At 40.5% G+C, this 25,465-nt stretch overlaps 1 protein-coding gene across 7 annotated transcripts in view; it reads left to right on the top strand.

Annotated features, from left to right (window-relative positions):
* SUGCT (succinyl-CoA:glutarate-CoA transferase) overlaps positions 1-25,465 on the top strand; it is an 875,539-nt gene that overhangs the window by 747,839 nt on the left and 102,235 nt on the right. For 2 of the 7 annotated variants that reach the window (XM_059885363.1, XM_059885354.1), the window contains one exon: positions 21,841-22,578. The exons of 4 other annotated variants lie outside the window; for them this stretch is intronic. In XM_059885363.1, the coding sequence (XP_059741346.1) occupies positions 21,841-22,004 (164 nt within the window). In that variant the 3' untranslated portion in view covers positions 22,005-22,578. 7 annotated transcript variants of the gene reach the window in all.

Genomic DNA, 25,465 nt, shown 5'->3' with positions numbered 1-25,465 from the left:
TGGCAGAGAAATTAGATTGTCATCTGTCCCACTGAGTGAGGAATAATAGATCTGTTCACCCTTGATCTTGGAGACATTACACAGCTGGAAAATCAGAGAGCCACTGCCTGCTTCTGTGGCATTGGGGTGAAGGTGGTAGGAGAGATCAGTTCTCAGCCTGGCCCCAAGCATGGCGGTACCACAAGACAGGGTGACAGAAGGGTCTCTGTCATTGCTGTTGGCCAGAATACTTCTGATATTGACAACAATATTTAGGTTTTATTAGGCCACACTTTCAGAGAAGGCAATGGCAAACCACTCCAGTACTCCTGCCTGGACAATCCCATGGACGGAGGAGCCTGGTAGGCTGCAGTCCATGGGGTTGCTAAGAGTCAGGCACGACTGAGCGACTTCACTTTCACTTTTCACTTTCATGCATTGGAGAAGGAAATGGCAACACACTCCAGTATTCTTGCTTGGAGAATCCCAGGGACAGAGGAGCCTAGTGGGCTGCTGTCTATGGGGTTGCGCAGAGTCGGACACGACTGAAGCAACTTAGCAGGAGCAGCAGCAGCAGGCCACCCTTTTCCTAGTCTTTTGGCTAGGAGGAATAGACTTTTTCTTGGCTTTTCTTTTGTCTGTGTTTGTTAGTGGTTTGGGACTGATGGCATCTGTAGTGTCCTGTCCAGAATGCATAGGAGGCTATAAGGGAAACCAGAAGAATCTCCTTGGTGTTGTTCTTCAAGTCTCAAGGTCTTGGCAGTCATCTGCTTGTTTCCACTGATCAGAATTTCTCTGTACTTTTTGTTGCCTTATGTCCAGAGATTTTAGTTGCCAGAGGAAAGACTTGGGAGGAAAGTGATCAGAAATGGAAATCTAAGGTATTGTTTTTTATGTAATGAGTTTCTAAGATTTCACTGTCCATTTCCTTAAGGGTAAAATAAACAATCTCCCTTCAGAAAGTTTTTTTGTACTAGATTTCAGACTAGATCCTAAACATGAGTTTGAATCCCTGTTGGCCATCATGAAGCAGAAGCTCAATTCTCATTGCCCCTGCACCTCAGACCCTGCAATGTTAATTACAAGACAAATTAGAAGAACTAACACTTTGCAAGGGTTAATTATTGCCAGGTCTTGTGTTAAATGCTTGGCAAACATTTTCTCATTTAATTTTCCAAACTAACTTTTGAACTAGATACTATTATCATTCTCAATGTTATGGATGAGGACACTGATGCTAAAAGTGGTTAAGTTATTTGCCCAAATCCAGGCAAGTAGCCAGGAAGTAGTAAGACTTTTCCAATTTAGTGATTCAAGTTTAATGCTTATTCAAATTTAGATAGCAAGCCCTATTTCCAAAGATTCTGATGTAGTAGGTATAAGGCCAGGCCCAGCAATATGCACTGTGACTTGTCAAGCTGGAAAATTGACATAGGAAGACCTTTATGTCAGGAGGCATCTATCTTGTCTTTGACAAAATGGCTCTGACCAACAAGGATGGAGTAAACAAGCATACCTCTTCTTTCTAAAGAAAACAGGGATTTAGAGATGTTTCTTTCTCCTGGATTTTGCCCAAAAGGATGCCCAGAACTTTCTCAAACATGGTCTGTGGGGTTTGCTGCACGTTCACTGTCATACCACTGGGCTGGGCAATCAGACTCACTTTATTCATTTATTTTTAAAAAATTTGTTTATTTATTTGGCTGCATCAGATCTTAGTTGTGATGCGTGGGATCTAGTTCCCTGACCAGGAATCAAACCCAGGCCTCTTGCATTGGGAACATAGAGGCTTAAGCCATTGGACTACCAGGGAAGTCTTAGGGTGGCCACTTCAATGTTTCCTGAATGTTCTGTTTCATAGAAAACAGAATTATGGTTATCTTTAAAATATGTATTATGTATTTGCATGTTTTCAACTCTGTAACATTCCTTACATAGAGTGTCAACCACTCAATCCTTTTCTAGTGAAGAAAAGGAGTCTCTCCTTACATAAACAGTTTTATACCTCTTAGTGTAATTTTAAAGTATAAAAATGTTCAGAGAAATTTTAATCCAGGAAGGACTCTTATACTTATTATTCCTTAGACTTTTTCTTTCATGGGAGTCAAGGGTCATGTATAGGAACCTTTTCATTGGAGTATTTCTTACTTTTTTAAAGGATACAGAAGATAAATTATCTCTATATCCCCACTCAGCAAGGACTTTCTTACTCATAATAATCTACAACTCATTATCTGGGACCGGGTCTGGTTTTATGGACCTTGTGAACTTAGAGACTTAAGAACAGTAATGTTTTAAATCTGTTTCTCATTAATTTGGGATCTATGGCCACTGAGATATTTAGATGATCATTTTGAGGTTTATCTTTGTGCTTTCTTAAAAAAATAAAATCCATGAATGAATTGTTGGCTTAATTATGATTACACAGGAAATGTTTTCAACTGCTCCTAAAAATAAAAACACTGACACACAGAAGAAGTTCTTTTTGTGGCGAAGAATCGATTACTAATTATAATCCACTTGTGTGTATTATTAAGGTACTTTTACTATAGATTTACAAGACATCTCTGGCCTAGTTTAATTTATTTGTAAGAACTGGTATGTTTCATATTTTTCATTTACTTAAGGTGGATTGTTACTCAGGCAAAATTAATGAAGTTCCAATGTGATAAGAACGTCTTCTCATTCAGCATCTACTGAGGATCAGTTTAGTTGAGTTCAGTTCAGTCGCTCAGTCGTGTCCGACTCTTTGTGACCCCATGAATCGCAGCACACCAGGCCTCCCTGTCCATCACCAACTCCCAGAGTTCGCTCAGACTCACTTCCATCGAATCAATGATGCCATCCAGCCATCTCATCCTCTGTCGTCCCCTTCTCCTCCTGCCCCCAATTCCTCCCAGCATCAGAGTCTTTTCCAATGAGAAACACTGGGCTGGAAGAAGCACAAGCTGGAATCAAGATTGCCGGGAGAAATATCAATAACCTCAGATATGCAGATGACACCACCCTTATGGCAGAAAAGTGAAGAGGAACTCAAAAGCCTCTTAATGAAAGTGAAAGTGGAGAGTGAAAAAGTTGGCTTAAAGCTCAACATTCAGAAGACGAAGATCATGGCATCTGGTCCCATCACTTCATGGGAAATAGATGGGAAAACAGTGGAAACAATATCAGACTTTATTTTTTTGGGCTCCAAAATCACTGCAGATGGTGACTGCAGCCATGAAATTAAAAGACGCTTACTCCTTGGAAGGAAAGTTATGACCAACCTAGATAGCATATTCAAAAGCAGAGACATTACTTTGCCAACAAAGGTCCATCTAGTCAAGGCTATGGTTTTTCCTGTGGTCATGTATGGATGTGAGAGTTGGACTGTGAAGAAGGCTGAGCGCCAAAGAACTGATGCTTTTGAACTGTGGTGTTGGAGAAGACTCTTGAGAGTCCCTTGGACTGCAAGGAGATCCAACCAGTCCATTCTGAAGGAGATCAGCCCTGGGATTTCTTTGGAAGGAATGATGCTAAAGCTACTGAGGATATCCTAACATATTTCACAGACATTAGCCAATCCCACCCTTAGTGGAAGAAGAGAACCAAGTTTGTGTTCTTGGAAATTGCAAAGAGTTCCAGGAGGGGAAAGAATATTACTTGTGCATTTAATTAATATATAAAATAGTATGGGACTTGCCTGGTGGTCCAGTAGTTAAGAATCCACCTTGCAATGCAGGGGACATAGGTTCTATCCCTGGTCCAGGAAATAAAATCCCTCATGCCATGGAGCAACTAGAGAGCCTTCATGCCACCACTAGGGAGTCAGTGCATTGCAATGAAAGATCCTACATGCTGTAACTAAGGCCTGACACAGCCAGATAAATAAATAAATATTTAAAAAGGTAAAATAACTGTCTTCACATTTACAATGACACTATAAAAAGCCAAAACAATATTTCAGATATTCAGTAGTTATTCCTTTTTTCTATGTGTATTAAATACTTTTAAGTAATTCAGAAGATTCTAGGAAAACATAACCAGAGATTTCATTTCTGAGAGTCAGCATGACATTTTGTAAGTAGAAATCTAAAGAGCTAATAAGGAGAATGTGGGAAAGAGGAAACAATCAATAGGAAAGTCTTTGTACACCACAATAGAGCTGTGCTATTATTATGTGAAATTCGCAACACCCACTAGCAAAGAGAAACATGGAAAACAAAATTAAATTAATGTGCCTTTGTAAAAATTATAGTCTCATATAAATAAAAACCAAGACTTGTTTTCCAAATAGAAAAGTAGTCATTAAAAATCCAAAAGACGTCCTTCCAAAGAGGAACAAGAAACAATTTTTTAACATCTGACCATGTTTTCTGAACTATTTTACACTGTTCATAGAGTCCCACATAATATTGTCATAATGAAAAATTAACTTCTAAACAAATTAAAGTAAGGTAAAATTTGGCATCATGGTACCAATATCCAGGTAGTAAAACCTTCCTTTGTGTGAACAACAAAATTACTTTTTATTGCCTTATTTATTTCTGAAAATAATAGAAATCCTTTCTCTTCCATCCTATATTCATGTAACAAATATATTTTGAGCATCAAGGGGCTTCCCTGGTGGCTCAGTGGTAAAGAAACTGCCTGCTGATGAAGGAGATGTAGGTTCAGTCCCCGGATTGGGAAGATCCCCTGGAGAAAGAAATGGTAACCCACTCCAGGATTCTTGCCTAGGAAATCCCATGGACAGAGGAGCTTGGTGGGCTACAGTCCAAGGGGTTCATGGACCCCAACACAACTGAAGCAACTAAACAAGGAAGTGCAAACAAAACAGATATGATTCCTGCCCTCATTGAGCTTAAAAATACTCCTGAACACCTGTTTTCACGTGCTCTATGAGTCTCTGTACTAAAAACTGACACACAGCTCCTGGAACTGTTCATCTGCAGAACATTGCAGGTGTTTGTCCTCATGAGGAGCATAAGTGCAAGTTGGTTTCATAGTCAACAATACTGCTTCAACTTGCTTTTGGCTCCATTTGACAAGATTTATTTTTCTAGAGTGTTGAGGTCTGAGTGTATGAACACTTTGAGTTTCGTTCTTTTAGAAACTTGAGAACTGAGTTCAAAGCCTTGTTACACTATATCACTGATTAATACACACATTCATATTCAACAAATATTTGTTGAGGAAAACAGACGCAGCTCCCTGCCTCTGTGAAGCTTACATTCTAGCAGAGGGAGTGAAAGAATGGTAGACTTATTTGATAAGTACAGCGGAAGAAAGAGAAAGTTGAACAGAGTAAGAGGAACTGGAAGTGGCAAGGTCAGAATGGCAGGTTAAGATGTTAAAGGTGCTTAGGGTGGACTTCACTGAGAAAGACTTGAAGGATTTGAGGAAATGATCTCTGTAAATATCAGAAAGAAGAATGTTCCAGGCGGAAGGAAGAGCTGGCGTGAAGTCCCCTAAGGATGAGCCTGCCTGGGTAAGAAAACCAGTGCAGTGGAGCAGAGTAAATAAGGGGAGGAGGGCAGGAGGAGATGTCACAGGGGTAACCTCATAGTGCGAAGGTTAGTGAATTATTAGGAATCTAACAGCCCATTGTCAATAGTCAAAGAGGGGAAGTTTTGCAGAGTGTAGAGTTTTTCTTTCTTTCTTTTTTTTTTTATGTTTGTACACCAAAGTTCCCTTGAAATGGTACATAAGTAGACAAGTCCTAAAGTCTGATGTGTATCCAAAGTGCTTACAAGGAAATAGGTGATGCAGAAATGAAAAAGTCAATTGGATTCATTATTCCTTTTGAGATTAAAAAGCAGTATGAAAATATTTTTTTTTGCTATTAGGGAGCTGGAGGTGGCTATCCTTCAACAAAATTCTGAGCCATCAAAAATTACAAAGGTATAGCTTTGAAGAATTTTGAGCAGAGAAGTGGCCTGATCTGAATCATGTTTTTAAAGGGTGACTCCAGCTGCCTTGTTTGAGAATATATTGCAGGGAAGCTATGCAGGCAGGGAGAGCTGATAGGAGCCCTCACAGAAATCCAAGCAAGATGTGATGGTGGCCAAGGTTAAGCTGGTTGTAAAAAGTGTTGGATTCTGTATGTATTTTGAGGGTAGAACCAAAAGGATTTGTTGATGGGTTGGACATGGGATGTCAGTGGAAGAGGAGCATCAAGATGACTCCATTTGGATATCTATGGCAAAATATATTAATTTGCATGTCTCCTTCATTCTGTATTTCATGTTTCTAGTATTCTTGTTTTCTAATCTAAGAATATATTAGGTCTTTTTTTTGTTGTCTAATACTTCCTGCTGTATCGTATTCTTTTATACTTGCAACTTGAGTTGTTGTATTAGTCACTCAGTTGTGTCTGACTCTTTGCAACCCCATGGACTATATAGCCCATCAGGCTCCTCAGTCTATGGAATTCTCCAGGCAAGAATACTGGAATGGGTTGCCACTCCCTTCTCCAGGGGTTCTTTCTGACCCAGGGATCGAACCCAGGTCTCCTGCTTTGCAGGCAGATTCTTTACCATCTAAGCCATATTAGGTTGTTGGTTGTTGTTTGTTTGGTTTTTTTTTTTTTTGTCTAATACTTCTAGTAGCTATTTATTGAACAATTAGTGTGGTAGGTGCAGTGTGGAGTTGAAGTTGAGCAAAATATTGATTCTGGTCTCAAAAAGGATCCCAAGAGGCAACACTATTAGACACGGAGATAAACTATAAAGGAGAAGTAAATCAAATGTTATAGAGAGTCAGAGAATAGAGATGTTCCTTTGCACTGTGAAAAACAGAAGGAAAGCTCAGCATCAAGTTACCCTGAACAGAATTTTCAGAATAATGTGGGTTTCAGGGTCACCAAACCGATATGCATTCTAGGTGGGCACAAGGACCCACACAGCATCCAGTCCAGGGCAGAATGAGTGCAGGGTGCCTAGAGGGAACATCTAGGGGGAAAGATTGGACAAGTGGTCCTTCTATTTCGGAATGCTTTGGACCAAGGAGGTGGGAGAAAAGATCAAAAGTGTGGAGAGGTGTGAGGGATAGTTCAGAGACAAGATCGCTGGTGTAGCAATGTCTCAAAGGTAAGACTGAGGATTGGGATGTTGTTATTGGGTGGCTGTTGTTAGTCACTAAGTTGTGTCCCATTCTTTGTGACCTCATGGGCTATAGCCCACCAGGCTCCTCTGTCCAGGGGACTTCTCAGGCAAGAACACATTCCCTTCTCCAGGACATCTTCCCGACCCAGGGTATGAACCCATGTCTCCTGCATTGGCAGGCGGGATCTTTACCACTGAGCCACCTGGGAGGCTGGTGATACCAAAATGGAAATAGGGACACTGAGGGAAAGGACCTTCGCCTAAAATCTTCCCATCTGGACTACAGAGGGAAAGTGAATCAGAAAAGCTCAGATCAAGTCTTGCAATGAATCCTGAGCAACCTGTTTTCTCAGCAGCAGATTTGAGGACGTAATTTTCTTGATCCACTATTTGCTTGGACTGTGATTGTGATTTGTGTGCTCTCAGAGACTTGGATAAGACAAGATTATTGTTGATATGACTGATTCCTTTAAGATAAAAGGTTAAAAAGCGCAAGCAATTTTTATTAAATTACAAGACTTTCCAAGGTTTACAGAAGAACTTTTCAAAGCTCATTTGAGGGAAGAGCCACAAATAACCACCTGCTTGAGCTCTGTTCAGTTCCTCCTCTCAAAATTGAACCGAAATGCAATCTGGCTGCTCTGCCTGGAAACTTCTTCCGGTATTTTCCTTAATGGAGCGCAGAAGCAGGGGAGGTGAGGAGAAGGTCACCACTTTGAAGGTCTATGAAGCTTAAAATGTTCTGGCTACAGACTTCAGCTGAACCAATTTTGTTTTCCATGGTGAAGTCGAACCAAACAAAATCTTGGGCATGTGCCCAAAAAGCTTGTATTGAATATTAGAATTTTAGAAGGCGAGAGAAGCTGGAGGATTGATTATTTTGGCAAAGAGCACATTGTCAGCAAGGTGTTTCTTCACCCTTCCTAGCGTTTTCAGAAGTGTTGAAAATAATTAGAAGCAAACACAAATGTTGGAAAAAATCATTCCGGGGGGAGTTTCTTCAAGCCTGATGTTTTTCTGAGACCTTAGCTTAAAGTTTGGGTAGCTCACTTTGAGGGGAGATGGCGTGTTTGCTAATGAATATGAATAGCATTTCCTTATGGGCCATATATTTTTTCCAGCAGGAAATGGATAATCTACTATGACATTTCAGTGGGTTGGAACAAGACAGATAAATCAAATACAAGTTACCCTGTTTCTTTTTCAAATGAAAGATAAATGCCTTAATGGATTAGCAATCATGAAATATATAAGTATTTATAATACAGTACTGCTTTATAACACCATCTGCCAAAGAATGGTATTTATTCAGCCACTGATATGAGAACAGATTTTCTCCCACATTATGCAGAGAGGAAATATATCCTAGTGTTAACGAGCATGCACTTTGTATTTAGCCAGCCTAAATTCTAACAGAATTCTTTAGTTGACTGGCTGTGTCATTTTGATAACGTTACTTAACCCCACTTTCCTTTGTTGATAAAATGGTATAATAAGCATCCTACTTTTTAAAGTCATTCAGTCTATCAAACAAGGTAATATATGAAAAGCATCCCACCAAATGCCTAACACATGTGAGTACTCAATAAATAATAGCTGTTCTTATCATTTCACTGGTCAAAATTGACTGCACACAAAATGAGAATTTAGAAGTATTTGGAAAATCTGAACTGAATACTTTTGAAAGGAGTGCTGAGGGACTAGATGTATGAATCTCTGCTCTGGTCCAGGCAAATAAGTCTCTGTATTAGAATTGAGACATAGAATCAGTCTCCATAGGCTATGTCATATATAACTGTCATATAGTGTAGTGACAATTCCTGAATAACACCAGTTTAAAGTAATTCAAGTGGATTCCCTGCTAATATACCATGTTCATCATGGTTCACAAGGGCTGGCGGGCAGTCATTATCTCACATATTGCCGAGCTGTTATACCAGAGAGACCGTGTGGTCTTATGTCAGCAACTGAGTGTTCTGACCTGGAGGTGGGGCATACATATCCCTCCTATTCACAGTTTGTTGGCCAACACATGACCTCACTCAGCATCAAAGAGATCAGGACATCTCACACTATCATGGTCCTAGAACAAGGAAGCTGGACATCTGAACATTGATGACAACCACAGAACCACAGACAGTTGAAAACATAATCTTACTTCATAGGTAGCAGGACTTTAGTTATCTTTATAGAGTCCCAAAATAAATTCGGTTACAGCAGTAGTGATCCATGGTGCCTCTGATCTCTGGGTAAGACGGGTGACTTGTCCAGCTGGTGGTACACACCACGTGTTGCCTGGAGTTTCTGGGATGCCTGACCGCATAAGCAGTGTCATCGATTGAGTCCTTCTGTTCAAGATATCCAGAGCCATTTTTATTCTCCATGGCCTTTTTCCACCATTCCGTGCTAGTTGAAATGGTTTTATCTGTTTTTATCTCACATCTAATGGGTTTAATGTGTTCTAACTGTATGGTTCCATTTGGCGCCTTGGATGCTATGCTGAGAGGCGCCATATAAAAAATATTGTTATTGTTATGATGATGAGTTCAAGCAGTGGAGGGGAAATTGTGAAATAACTTGGTACTGGAGCTATCATTATTTTCAGAAAAATGAAATTTGGCTTCTTATTGCACTAGTAAGCCTTGAAGATTAAATGATATCTACAGCATGTATCTTAGCAATGGGCCAAAGAAGTCAAAATAAAAACTTTTGATATAGCATTTCATATATTATAAAACAGATGTTTGCTTTTAAGTATTCTTGATTTTTTAAAAAAGTTGACACCCATATCAGACATTTAAAAAGCACAACAGATGAAAAGACCTACACATTTAGTTTTAATTGTATTCATTCTTGCTTCCATCATGATTGGACTGGCCAGCTTTGTTAATGAATTTAACCCTTAGTGTTGATCCTTGGCCAGTTTGCTGTGAAGTTGAGCAATATGTTGTTTCATTGCTTTAGAAATACATCATGGAGATGTGAGGTGCATTGAGTTCTGGAAAAAAAAAAAGGAATGTTGAGGTCCCTTCCCTCATGATGATGTGATATTATGTTCCCATTACTTGAATATTCATTATGGTTTCCCACATGTTTTTGGCTACCTCTGTTTCCTGCAACTGTTTACATTATTAAGTTGGTCTGGATTGTAGAAATGTAGCTCGAATGCTGTGTGTAGTTAAAGTAGCTTGTGATGTTTGCATGGAATGGGTAGATTCCGTTTTTAGCCTCAGAGTCGTGGATGGTTTCTAAGAGGAGATGAGATGAAATAGTCAGGGTCTTATTACTGAAGGGCCTCAAACCACAGATGGAAAACACGACACAGGGCTAGCTGGAGGAATTTTCTGGCACACCAGGAACTGGGCCTTCCCTGTGCCTTCAACCAGATAACTTTCTGCAGAGAACACAGTGAAGGCTTCATTCCTTTCTGGCCGGGTAGGGAAGAAAGATTTGGAGAGCACTGCCTGGCTCAGAAACATGAGGAATCAGAATATATTCATGGGGCTATGTTTCCAGGACCTCCTACAAGGAAATAGGCGGTCTATGACAAATTCGTGTGAAAAGATGAGGTAGTAAGGAGTGCATATTGCATAAGAAATCTGATAGCACTGTGATCTAGAAAGACAGAGGGCATAGACTGTCAGAAGATGAAATCTGAAACTGTCCTTGGCATGTTCCACTCCAAGACCCGTGAGTTTATTTTTCAACTTAGATAATTCTCTTTTTTGCTTTTTTCTTTTTACTGGGAAACAGCATGGCCCGTTGGCAAAGGTTCAGGATTTGGAGCAAGTCTCTCTGGCTTTAAATCCTGGCTCCTTTTAGCTCTGCGACCCATTTAGCTCAGTGACTTCCCTGCTGTGTCGCTCGGTTTTCCCCATTTTACAAATGGGGACCATGACCTTCTGACCGTATCCTAAGGGCTGAATGAATCAAATGTGCAAAGCACATATGACAGTGTTTGGCACATAGGAAGTGTTTGTTGAGTAAGTAAATAAGTCTCATGTTTCCAAAGTTCCTTTTAACATATCTAGTAAAAAGTTAGTTTCTGGTGTACATTATGATGCTGTCGGATATAGTGAGTATGTACTTATCTGGTGACTTGGTAATCGTTCAGACTCCCTTAGCCTCCCTTTTGCTATCTGTAGGAAAAGGAAAACATATTTGTCTCCCTACCTATTTATTTGAAAAGTGCTTATTATGTCCCATGTGCTTAAAAAAAGTTTCCTTCCGTATAGCACAGGGAACTCTGCTCAGTGTTCTATAATAACCTAAATGGGAAATGAATTTGAAAAAGAATAGCTACGTGTACATGTGTGACTAATTCACTTTGTTGTACACCTGAACCTAACATAACATTGTTAATCAACTATACTCCAATATAAAATAAAAATTACAAAAAGAATTAGTATTTGAAAACAAAACTCTCCTTAATTAAAATGAAGAATAGAACTTTTTTTTTTTTAAAAAAAAGAGTTCCTCCCTTTTCCTTTAAATAATCTTATCCTTGATTGTTAAAGAGTTTTAAAAGTTAAAACTTTTGTCCCCAGCTTGCTGTCATGAATCTGAAATGAAGTTCACCTGTTCATGTCCTGGGACATTTGGGACTGAAATGAACTGGAGACAAGGCCCCTAGCTGAGGAATCTGGGGTGCTGAGGTCAGCACTGCAGCATAAAAGGAGAGGCAACAGCAGCAGGTGGTGTGTGCTGAGGGCTTACTGTGTGCCTGATCCTGTTCTAAGAAGCTTTAAAATCCTCACAACTGTAGATGGTAGGGACCATTATCACCCCCATTTCACAGAGAAGCATTGAGGCACAGATGATGAATTACCCAAGGAGACTAACTCAGTTCATGACAGAACAAGGATGTCAACCTAGACCCTCTGGCTCCCTAGCCTCACTCTTAACCTCCCTACTGTGTCACTCCTCGAAAACAATGATTATGAAGTCAGCACAGCTGTAAGTGTGTCTGCTGTGTGCCCTTTACACATTTCATAACCTCTCTGAGCTCCGTGTGCCTTTTCTGTGATATAAGGATAAAAGGCAGTAATAAATGCAAAAAAAAAAACAACAACCAAAAAACCCTATCTAAGGTTATTGTGAGGATACCATGTAGATAACAAATATAGCCCCAGGCCTGGCATACAGAAAGTTCTCACTGAGTAGAGGCTGTGGATGTCAGATGTCATCATGTATGACTAGAACCTGGGGCAGATTCCTCCTCTTCTAACTCTGCATTTTCTCAGCCTCTGGCTGGTTTATCGGTTCAGCCTCCCAAGAAGGGGCAGAAGTTGAGGTCAAAGGCGTTGTCACTTTCCTAGAATCAGATATACTGTCCATGAGGACCAAGGGCGGTTCACACACAGTCCTCATGGAGAGGTGGGTCTAACCCATAAGCTGTGCCATCCAGTCCCCTTCCTGGTAAGGGCTTTGACCTCCAATTATTAGAGTAAGTAGGCTCCTCACAAGGACAGCACTTGGGGTTCCAGGTTTGGTACCACTGATGTTCTGGAGACTGCTGCGGTGTGCATTTTTCCTGAGCATTTTTCAGTTTGATTGCCTTTATAAATGCACAGGAAAAACATCCACACCTTCATTAATCCCTACATGGCTTTGACTCAGTCTCAGAGAGCTCTGCATTTCATTCTCTGCCTCTTTCTGTGGGGCACAGAGTCCACATTTCTTTTAAAAGTACAACTGCCCTAATTCCTACTCTCAGGTCAATGGAGATGTGACTGTTTAAGGCCAAGAATTCCTCATTGCAAGAAATGCATTTATCTCCAAACTTATGAACTATACAGGTTAATTTTTCATTCATTTTATTTGTTTCCTTTGGAAATAAAACATTTTGATGCAATAGATTTTTGATATAGAACTTAGATAGTAGAAAAGCCTGCCTAAACAACTGATTGAAACTCTCAGCATCAGAGAGGTTGGAATGAATACAACTGCCTTGGAAATATATTGCTTTGAAATGAAGACACTTAGAAGGAAATGACCTCTAAATTTACATATCCTGGCCCAAATTATTCCCTGAATTCCAGACTTGCATAGCTAAAGGCTTCTCTCCTTGGATACCTCATTGGCATCTCAAACAGCATTTTCAATGCGCTTCCCTCCTGGCTAAGTGAGTAAAGAATCCTCCTGTAATGCAGGAGATGCAGGCAAAGCAGGTTCTATCCCTGGTCAGGAAGATTCCCCTGGAGTAGGAAATGGACTTGTATAGCTAAAGGCTTCTCTCCTTGGATATCTCATTGGCATCTCAAACAACATTTTCAAAAACAAATTTGATTTCTGAGACTTCCCTGGCTGCCTGGTCCAGTGGTTAAGACTCTGCCTTCCAATGCAGCAGGTGCAGGTTCAATCCCTGCTCAGGGAACTAAGATCACACATGCCTCAGTGGGCAGCCAAAAAAAAAAGGGGGGGGGGGGAAGGAATGAAAAAATGAATTTGACTTCTGCTTCTAACGAGCTTTGTCCATGAATCCATTCAGCCTTTCTCATCAGGTAAATGGCCCACCAGTTATTCAATTCAGAAACAGGAGTTTTCCTTTGATCTTTCTCCCTCCCCAGCTACCTTGGGTCTTGCACTTCATCAGCAAGCCCTCTCATTCTATCAGGAGAAAAGCTCTCAAATACATTCACTTTTTTCAAATTCTGTAGGCACCACCCTAGTGTAGGCCACCGCCATCTCCTCCAATATCCCCAGAACAGCCTCCAAGCTCATTTTAGTGCTCTCTCTGCCCAGCTACGGGAATACTGAAGTCTTGTCACTGCTCTGCTTAAAGCCCCAGTGGCTTCCCAGTGAACTCAGAATAAGATTCACTTTACTACCATAGCCTGTAAATCCCTGTGCCTCTCTTTCCAATTTCATCTAGAAATTACCAGATAATATTCTAACCACACTGCAACTTTTTTCAGTTCTTAGACATCAAGCCTGTTCTCACTGCCTGGAGTCTTCTTTCTTTTAATGTTAATAGCTTTTGTTTTAATATTAATAGCTCAGCTTTGGGACTTCCCTGGTGATCCAGTGGTTAAAACTTTGCCTTCCAATGCAGGGGATGTGGGTTCAATCTCTGGTCTGGAAACTAAGGGCAACATGCCACGGAACAACTAAGCCCATGTGCTGCAAGTAAGACTCAGCACAGCCAAATAGATAAATAAAATAAATATTTAAAAAGAAGAAGAAGAAACATAGATAGTAAACTTAATCTTTGGCAGTTTGAAAATACCTTCATATTTGATTAACCATTTGACTAGGTATACAATTCTAGGTTTGGGGCTTCCCAAGTGGCTCTCATGGTAGAGAACCCGCCTGCCAATCCAGGAGACTAAGAGACACTGGTTTAATCCCTGGGTCAGGAAGATCCCCTGGAGGAGGGCATGGCAACCCACTCCAGTATTCTCTCCTGGAGAATCTCATGGGCAGAGAAGCCTGGCGGGCTACAGTTCGCAAAGAGCTAGACATAACTGAAGTAACTTAGCATGCACACACACACAATTCTAGGTTTAACATCATTCCCATTTAGAAATTTGAAAGCGAACTTTACTTTCTTCTAGTTTTTAGTAGAAATTAGTGAGAGCAGTATATATTGCAACATTTGATCTTTCAGCTTTTGTCCTACTTCTATTCTAAGATCTGTCTCTCTGTTAACCATTGATTTTTAAGAAAAGAGGCTTGGAAATTCGATGGCTGTCAAGTGATTAAGACTTGGTGCTTTCACTGCCAAGAGTTTCGGTTTGGTCCCTGGTTGAGGACCTAAGATCCCACAAGCTGCCTATAGTGTGGTCAAAAATTTAAAAAAATAAATCAATTAAAAAAAATGTAAAGAGTCTTTAAAAAGACTCTTGGGAAGGTGAAATGGACCAGTTGGCATCCACTTCCTGTCAGTGTCCTTGTAGAATATCCTGTGCTTCAGCTTTCTTGACCTCTTTGCCCATCGACATGATCCCATTGGTGTCATTCTTAAATTTGTTGAAATATCTCATACACTAGTGATGCTCCCTCCCATCCTTTTCACTCATATAAAATTTTATGTTTGTTTGCTTAACTTCTATACCTTTACTTCAGTGGTTTATCAGGGGAGAGTGAAGGCAATATATACATTCAAAGTCCCAAAATACACCACTTGAAATTATGGTCATTTGCCATCATTTAGATGTACTGTAATTTATTTGACCAGTGCAAAAGGAAATGGCAACCTACTCCAGTATTCTTGCCTGGAGAATCCCATGGACAGAGGAGCCTGGCAGGCTGAAGTTCATAGGGTCACACAGAGTCAGACACTACTGAAGTGACTTAGCATGCACACGTGCCCAAGTTTGGATCATATTTTCCTAATTTTATCAATATTACAACTATTTGACCTCTTTATCTGGTAGGAAGGAGTTTGGGATAGACCTATGAGGATAGTACATGAGAGAATGATTGCTAAACACCTGCTCCTAATAAGGTACACTTTGGAAGCTAAGAACAGATGAAAAAGTTTCTTTCTTTCTTTTCTTTTAAATACAGAATCCCACACAAAAAGGGGTATTGAATATTAGATTTAGAAATTTGTATAGACCGTTGCCTATCACATTTGTCGACGTTTTTGATTACATCCATAGAGGAAAAAATTTTTTTATTAAAGCAGGATTTCTCCATTCAAGTATGTGAATACTTAAAACTCTTGATATCAGGTTGGAAATTTTCCATCCAGAAGGATTGTACCATTTTCCACTCCCTCTGGTCACAGACTTCTTAAACATATACTGTGATATCTATAAGATTCACTAGTTTTGTAAACAAAGTTGTATCTCATCCTCTCCATACTCTGATTATTACTGATGTTGAGTATTACCCACATTATATTCCCCAAATGTTCAAACCAATCCTGCATAGGTATTGCCAACCTCATTTTAGAAATCTATGGACTGAGACTCAGGAACTTTTAAGAATTCTCAGGATCACACAGCTTTCAAGTGTTTGAAAGCATATGCGAATGTAGACGTTGCTTTGCCAAAAAGTAATTTAAGAACATGTGACTTATCTGCTCATCTTTTTTTTAAACGGAAAATCAGATTATTCATTCTTTCTGGACCTTAGATATAAATAATTATGTCAAACATGTTCTACTTCTTGAAACAAATACATTTGAAGAATATATTTTGTGCAGAGCCTAGACTGAGGAATGTCCCAGGTATATAGGATCATTGCACAGGGTTGAAAGAATAGATTTCAATTGACTCAGGGAAATTTCGCTTTCTTTGGGATCTGAATATATCACTTTATTTGTCCTGTTTCACATAGAGATGTATATTTTAAGGGGCTGTAAATTTTTGTTTTTTCATAAACTACATGGCCAAGCAAAACAGCAGCCCCCCTGTCCCCCTTATCCATGGGTTCACTTTCCAAGGTTTCAGTTACGTGTGGTCAACCATGGTCTGAAAATATTAGAAAATTCTAGAAATAAATAATTTATACATTTTCAGTTGTGTGCTGTTCTGAGAAGAGTGATGAAATCTCCTGTCATCCCCTCTGTCTCTTGGATTGCCTCTTTGTCCAGCGTATTCGTTCGTTAGGCACTTAGTAGCCATCTAGTTTATCAGATGGATTGTCTGTCAGTGTCAAAGTGACTCTTCTTTTACCTTGTAATGACACCAAAGCACAAGAGTAGTGATGCTGGCCATGTAGGTATGCCAGAGAGAAGTCGTAAAGACGTCTTTTGAGTGAGAAGGTGAAAGTTCTCAGCTTATTAAGGAAAGAAGAATTAACTGTGTGCTGAGCCTGCTGAAACCTATAGTAAGAGCAAATCTTCTATCTGTGAAACTGTGAAGGAAAAAGAAATTCTTACTAGTTTTGCTGTGACACTTCAGTCCACAAAAGTTAAGGCCACAGTGCATCATAGATGCTTAGTTAAGTTGGAAAAGACATCAAATATTCATAGTAAGATATTTTGGAAGAGACCACTTTCATGTCACTTTTATTACAGTATATTGTTGTCATGTCATGTTCTGTGTTAGTAGTAGTTATAGTGGTTCACTTACTGTGCTTCGTTTATGAAATGAACTTTGTCATAGGGATATATGGATAAGAAAAAACACTATACATAGGGTTCAGCATCATCTGTGGTTTTAAGGATCCAAGTGGGGTCTTGGAAAGTATCCCCTGCAGATAAGGGGGTGCTACTGTGTTTAAGGAATTTTTAAGAAATTGCAATTTGAAAACTGCCAGTACAGTTCAGGTAACTATACCATACTTTGATATTATTACATGGACAAATCTCAGCTTCAGAATCTTTCTAAAATCAATCATATGCAAAATACCTGGTTTCTGAAGGGGCATATGGAAAAGTATATACAATTTCGTCAACTGCGATATGGCTTACTTAGTAACATATATTTGTTTAAAGAAGCCTAAGCTTTCCAAATATATCATATCCTCCAGGTGTCTTTATCCTAGCAAGTCTAAAAATTACCAAGTAATACCATCCCACCAACCTAAATTCTTTAAGATATTTTTGTGCAAGGTGTTACATGCCCTTCATCCTAAACTGGCAGCATAGTGTTCAGTGTGGATCTGGAAGCTCCCAGGGAAGGATAGGAGTGACACAAGTAACGGACACAAGTTGACCTGCCCTTTCCTATGGCTGGACCTGAAAAATTCCCTCATAGCATCCTTGCTGGGAGGTAAAAATCCAAGTTCTAGGTGCCAATAGCACAATACTCCAAAGTAGATGAGTCTCAAAAACATAATAAGTGAAAGATGCAGACAGTAAAGGCCACATATTATAGGTTTCATTGATATGGAATATCCAGAATAATCCATAGAGACAGAAAGAAGTTAGAGGTTGCCAGGGGATGTGGAAAGGGGAGAACTGAGAGAAACTGCTTAAAGGATGAGGGTTTTAGTGGGAGCGATGGAAATATTTTGGAATTAGATAGAGGTGGTGGTTGCACAGCATTACAAATGTCATGGAACAGTTCACTTGAAAATAGTGGATCTTATGTGAATGTCACCTCAATTAATTCTTTTTTTTAAAACTAAGTCCAAGTTCCTGAACCTAACATACCTGGACTTGGAAACGGATACTTCCTAGCTGTGTGATGTTTGGCAAGTTTTCTCATGTCCTAACCTGGATCCTACCTTTAACCCTTTTACCTTAAATCTCCATCAGTATCCATACAGGATTGCCATGAGGGTTTATAGGAAGTGATGTGTGGCCTTTGGCACAGTGGCCAGCACAGCCCAGGTTCTTAGGAAACGGTAGTTACCACTGCTAATGCTCCTGGCACGGGGAGCAGTAGTGATAAATGGTAAGCCTGCTTTATCCCAGATTCTTCAAGAGTCAAATGACTATTTCTCAGTTGATTGTTTTACTTCAGGTCATTTGCTACTGCTGCTGCTAAGTCGCTTCAGCCGTGTCCGACTCTGTGCAACCCCATAGACGGCAGCCCACCAGGCTCCCCCGTCCCTGGGATTCTCCAGGCAAGAACACTGGAGTGGGTTGCCATTTCCTTCTCCAATGCATGAAAGTGAAAAGTGGAAGTGAAGTCGCTCAGTCGTATCCAACTTTTCGAGACCCCATAGACTGCAGCCTATCAGGCTCCTCTGCCCATGGGATTTTCTAGGCAGGAGTACTGGAGTGGGGTGCCATTGCCTTCTCCTGGTTAGGAAAAAAGCCATGTGACTTTGACTTCAGCCTGTATTTTTTGGCAGAGTCCTTTTGAAAGACAAATTTTAGATGAAAACTATGGTTAATGTCAAAATCGCACACATCCCTAAAACACTGGATTATCAGCTTTCTCAGAAGCATAGGTGACACCACCTCCCAATGTGTATGGTTCTTTCTTGAAAAGGGACCAACCCATGAAAGAAAACGGTTATGCACTGGAGCATTTGAAAGGAACCTGCCTCTTGAGAAATTTGTATGCAGATCAGGAAGAACAGTTAGAACTGGACATGGAACAACAGATTGGTTCCAAATAGGAAAAGGAGTCCATCAAGGCTGTATATTGTCACCCTGTTTATTTAACTTATATGCAGAGTACATCATGAGAAACACTGGACTGGAAGAAACACAAGCTGGAATCAAGATTGCCAGGAGAAATATCAATAACCTCAGATACGCAGATGACACTACCCTTATGGCAGAAAGTGAAGAGGAACTCAAAAGCCTCTTGATGAAAGTGAAAGTGGAGAGTGAAAAAGTTGGCTTAAAGCTCAACATTCAGAAAACGAAGATCATGGCATCTGGTCCCATCACTTCATGGGAAATAGATGGGGAAACAGTGGAAACAGTGTCAGACTTTATTTTTCTGGGCTCCAAAATCACTGCAGATGGTGATTGCAGCCATGAAATTAAAAGACGCTTACTCCTTGGAAGGAAAGTTATGACCAACCTAGAAAGCATATTTAAAAGCAGAGACATTACTTTGCCATCAAAGGTTTGTCTAGTCAAGGCTATGGTTTTTCCTGTGGTCATGTATGGATGTGAGAGTTGGACTGTGAAGAAGGCTGAGCGCAGAAGAATTGATGCTTTCGAACTGTGGTGTTGGAGAAGACTCTTGAGAGTCCCTTGGACTGCAAGGAGATCCAACCAGTCCATTCTGAAGGAGATCAGCCCTGGGATTTCTTTGGAAGGAATGATGCTCAAGCTGAAACTCCAGTACTTTGGCCACCTCATGCAAAGAGTTGACTCATTGGAAAAGACTCTGATGCTGGGAGGGATTGAGCGCAGGAGGAGGAGGGGACGACAGAGGATGAGACGGCTGGATGGCATCACTGACTCAATGGACATGAGTCTCAGTGAACTCTGGGAGTTGGTGTTGGACAGGGAGGCCTGGTATGGGGTCGCAAAGAATCGGGACACGACTGAGCAACTGATCTGATCTGATCTGATGAGGAGGAAAAAAGAAAAAAGAATTTCCCTGAGCTTCAGAGAAGGAAAGCTTTGGACATCAGTTGGAAATTGCCGTTTATCTGGTGTGGATGGTATGTGTGACCCAAACGTGCCACTTGACAGTTTTAGGAGGTCTGTGTCCTCTCTCCATCAACAAATGGCTTCCTCGCCATTATCTTTTCTGAATGGAATTCTCCTAGATCCTAAGGCACATTTCTGCTTTATGGACTGACATTATGTTACCCACATGTACTTGGGTTTTATCTGTTCTTCCTATGGGCTCCCAAATCCAGAGGAGACTGGAAAAATCTTTATGAGATGGAAACGTACTGTTCTGTAGTCTTCCTGTGACTCTCTCATTTGTTTTCCCGAAGGCTCATCAAGTGAGATGTAAAGGACAGCCAACATAAATATCATTTATTGAATGAGGCAGCAAAGGTAAAATCTGTCGAAACAGTATGTTCCTCAGTGTCCATCAAGCCTGTGCATGAAAGAGTGAGAAGATGAGGCTGCTAAGGTTCTGGAAAGTACATGGCCTTCAGTGTGAGATGGTTCAGGTGGATGAGGATTTGCATCTTGTTGCTCTTAGTTATTAGTTATGTGTGCATGTGTGCATGCTGTGGTCAGTTGTGTCCACTTCTTTGTGATGTCATGAACTGTAGTCCATGAGGCTCCTCTGTCCATGGAACTTTCCAGGCAAGAATATTGGAGCAGGTTGCCATTTCCTTCTCCAGGGGATCTTCTTGACCCAGGGATCAAACACCATCTCTTGCATTTCCTGCATTGGCAAGCTGGTTCTTTACCAGCTGAGCCACTGGTGAAGTATATGACCTTGAACAAAACCTTAGCATGTTGGACTTTAGTGTCATTATGTGAAGAGTTAGGATGAAGGCCTTCCCTGGTAGTCCAGTGGTTAAGTCTCTAAGCTCCCACTGCAGAGGGCATGAGTTCGATCCCTGGTCAGGGAACTAAGATCCCACACGCTGCATGGTGGAGCCAAAAAGTTTGGGGAAAAAAATGAATGAGGATGATAAAATCCATTCCCAGCAGTTGTTGAAATCCTTGCTTTAGTTATCCTGTTTGTGGTGGCTCAGTGCTCAGCAAAGAGCTGAGAATACATATCCATTTCCCACTGCACTGCAACTGTCAGACAAGGTGATGGGGTGGCTTTTGTCATCATAGTGGCTGGCAGGTTTTGTGCATTATGTGGATTTGGGGATGCTTACTTTGTGCTTTCTGTTCATTACATCATGTAAACCCTTTCATCAAGAATGTATGGTAAACATCATACCCGATTTAGTTGTGGAACACGAAGCTCAGAGAAGTTATATAATTTGTCCAAGATAGCTCTTCTTGAAAGTGAAAGAGCTGATACACAAACAGAAGTCTCTCTGACAAAGAAGCTTGCACCCGTAACCTCTTCTACCACCTAAATGCTTCACCCAGACTCTGGGTGAGGTCTAGTTGATCTGCAGTCTGTTGAACTAAATCTTGGAACGTTACACTGGATGCTGAGTGGTAAACACTTGGGTTACCTTCACCTGGGGTCAGATTTCCAGAGAGACACTATGTACCTGTGTCACTGTTCTCTGGGACCCAGAAAGTCAGTTCAGCTGAGTGACTTACCCCTGCAAGTCTTTGCAACGGGCCTGGCACACACCAGGCACATCCATGCAGCCCCCAGCATGGTGGATGACCACTGCACAGTTGTCTAAAGCGAAGTCAAGGGAAGCCACATGTGCAAATACATTTCTTTCCAAAACGATGGCCCATCTGCAAGGGTGTAACGGGCAGTGATATTCTTGGCATTCATTGCAAACACCCCAGGCTGCTCGGGTAATGAATTTCCGAGGGTTAGTCATTAACAGGCTTCCTGCTTTCCTCCCGCTCTGACAGGCCCAGCTGTGAGATACAGTAAGTTCAAGATGTCAGAGGCCAGGCCGCCTCCCCTTCTCGGGCAGCACACGACGCACATCCTGAAGGAGGTCCTCCGATACGATGACAGGGCCATCAGGGAGCTGCTCAGCACTGGAGTGGTGACCCAACATGAGGTTGAGTGACAAAGGAAAAATGCTTTTCTGCAAAACCACATCTGAATACGTTTTGCTAGCGAAGACAAAACAGCCTTTCTGGACCCTTCTCCCCAAATCTGGTGCCTGCCACTGAAGAGTTAGAGGAATTCCAGATTTCCTGCCTGGCGTCTCCAGAATGGCTCTGGTATCAGTGAATCTAGTGCTTTCTAAATGTACCCCACCTTTCATTCCTCACTGTTTTCCCCCAGATAATAGATTAATTGCAGATTTTTTTTTTTTTTGGTGAAGATTTTTTTTTTTCTGGAAAAATGCATTCCTCATTCTAATTACATTAATAGCCTAAACGTTTGCCCCTCCAGCCCACGCAGGTCTGAAAAAGAGCAGATCTCTTGATGTTCTTTACTTGCACATAAAGTCCTCATTTAAACCTTTGTTAGGAAGTCAAAGCAATAAGCAGAATGACAGGCTCGGTGATTGATTTTAAACAGAATAACTTAATTTGAGCTCATGAACCCTTTGTTAATCTGTAATTTAAACCATGGAATTTGTTAATGTCCCTTATAAAACCGAACTTCATTCTCCCCTGTGGGGGTAAATATTTGCTTTATGTTGTGTTTCTTTGACTATTTCCTGAGACATGCAGAAAATCACCCCCATCAATGAATTTTGGGATGTGTAGGTATCTGCATGATACCTGAGTGAAGAGTGGTTCTTTTATTGGTACCTTATTTTGAGCCAAGTGCAAATGCAACACATTTTTAAATGAATGTCAGATGAGTATCTAGGTATTAAATAATGTCTGTGTGTGTATGCTCAGTCATATCCTACTCTTTGCAACCCCGTGGACAGTAGCCCACCAGGCTCCTCTGTCCATGGGGTTTTCCAGGCAAGAAAACTGGAGTGGATTCTCCAGGGGATCTTCCTGACATAGGGATTGAATTAACATCCCTTATGTATCCCGCATTGGCAAGCAGATTCTTTACCAACTGTACCACCTGGGAAGCCCCAAATAATGTCGAAATAATGACAAATAGGAAAATGAAAGGAAAATATTTCTTTATATTCTGAGTATCCACTGAGTAGAAGAATATAGCATGTCTTAGTATTAAGTATTTGCATTTAAGTATTTGTCAGTGAATTAGAAGTATAGAAACATTTCTGTCCAGAAGGTGGTAACTGATTTGCATCTATGTTCCAAGATGAATTGTCACTCAGATTGCCAGTCACTCAAGCTTGGGTACAGACCAAGGAATTAGATGACGTGTGATCTATGTCCTGATATGATGACAATTCTCTCTGTTAGGCACATGTATCTTAAAGCCATGTCATTACATGCCAAATGGTCATTGAAAGTTAAATTACAGATGTTCATTTTTCAAATTGTGATTTAGAGCTAGTTTTCTTATTGTATTCTTTTTCATTGGAAGGATTTGAGCCATTTATCCATGCTGTAAGCCTCAGTGTGTTTCTAGAATTAAGAATTCCAGATAACTAGGACATTTGTCTGCTTACAAACCCTTATGGGATTTTATAGAATAATGCCTACTAATTCTAGAAACAGTTATTGTCTTCTCTGCTTTCCTCTTTGTGGACATCTTGTTCTGAAGAACTCCTGCTGTTATCCTACTAGTTAGAATTCCATCATGCAAGGGTAATTTGATACCTTCTGCAGTACTTTTCCCCCAATGGCTAATTCGTAGATAGATATTTGGAGACGTTCACTTCAGGCCAGACATCTAAATGAAATTCCTCCATGTATATACAATTAGTAATGAAAATGGTAAAAGGCTGGATGACAGAGATTTGGCAAAACCACATATCCTGAAAGATGTTTCTCCACCATTATTCCCCCAGTGATCCAAGTTGATGTCTTGAAATGCAAATTACTTGGTTCCTAAGCAGTAATCCTAAAGATCTGGGTCATCATATGTAGCAGGACATTGATCATTCAGAGAGGGTCACAAAATGCCTCAGAAACCTTAAAATCAAACAAAAATGTAGTCTTGGTCCACAGCAGAGTCACCATTGGAGACTATCTCCAGTGTAAATGTGTATGTAGCTGTTCAGATTTCTGCCTACACAACTCAAAATGATCCAGAAGAACTTTGAACCTGTTCATCCCTCAACAGATATTATTTACTGTACTGATTTAGTGAGAGAAATAATTTAGAATGTATCTCAAATTTAGGTAGAGAATTAGTCCTGGAAGAAACATTGTGTTTGCTGAAATTTGTAACATGTCCCAGATCAAGTTATGCCTATAGACAATGTGTTGTTTTAACTATCAGGATGTATTGTACATTTCCAAAGCTGTACATATTGATACATTACCATATTCTCCCAGTTCTCTTTGTGTCAAGGCCTGGCTTCTGACAGGCTGATGTCTGAAGTTGTTCTTCAAATTTCTTAGCAACTCCCAGGTTTAATCATTATGGAATTGAGAGAGTATCCACGAGCAACTAAATTTCCTTTCCTTGATTTTTTTGCTTAAACTTCCTGCTGCCATGGTTTTCTGGTTAATAGAGCTTATTTTCCAGCTTGCAGTCTCATATGCTGAAGGTTTCCCCAGAAGAAGAGAAATGAGCATTGTTTTGTGGGACTCCTCTGGTTACTTGGTGTTCTTTCCATGTTCAATCCATCTACTAGGAGTTAGAAGCACAATCAAGATTAAAAAAAAAACAAAAACTACGGCAAAGGAGGTTTCACACAGGCTATTTCATACTACTAGTTCCTAGCTCGTTAGGCTATAACCTAGGTAACCCCACAGAGGGGGTGCTTTTGCATAAGACTTCAACACCCCTGTTTTCTGCCTTTTTCAGGGAAATTCACACCCACTAGTCTCTATTTCACCTGAATTTGATGTCTTACCACCAACTCTTTGGTCCCATGATATTGGTGTGTTGTCTACTTTTATGGGTGTGAGTGTTGCTTGTTACTCTTCCAACTGGCTCAAGGCTGCCTTCACGAACAGGAAACGTTCTCCAGGTCCTGGACCAACAGGCACTGAGAAAGAACATCACCAGAACTGAGCAGATTGGTCAGATCATCTGCGTCTGCTCTGATGGCTCATATGGCAAAGGAGACAGGTGGAAAAAAAGGCACGTTCCTCAACCTCCATTCCCTGACCCCGGGCTATTTGTTTTCAAACACATCCTCCAAGATTAAGAGATTCTTCTTGCATTCACTTCTCTTCGGGGGAGAATATCCACTGCCATGAGTCCCTAAATTCTTGAGTTTCTTCAGACACAATGTGCCGGGAAAAGTGGCTATTCATTTTGAGAGTAGTATCAATGAGCCTTAGAAGGAGAGACTGTCAAGCTCATTTCTTCTCCCTCTCCATTTTGGAGTACGATCATTATTTTGCTAAAGAGGATGAGAAAGTTTGGGGGAAAAAGGTTCATAATTCTATTTCAAACATCTGTTGGAGAAAACAACAACAACAAAACATTTATTTATTTTTATAGCAATGACTTTTTATTGTATATTTG

This window comes from Bos taurus, chromosome 4, assembly GCF_002263795.3.
Source record: "Bos taurus isolate L1 Dominette 01449 registration number 42190680 breed Hereford chromosome 4, ARS-UCD2.0, whole genome shotgun sequence".
NCBI lineage: Eukaryota > Metazoa > Chordata > Mammalia > Artiodactyla > Bovidae > Bos > Bos taurus.
This window is presented reverse-complemented; position numbering and strand designations above follow the sequence as displayed.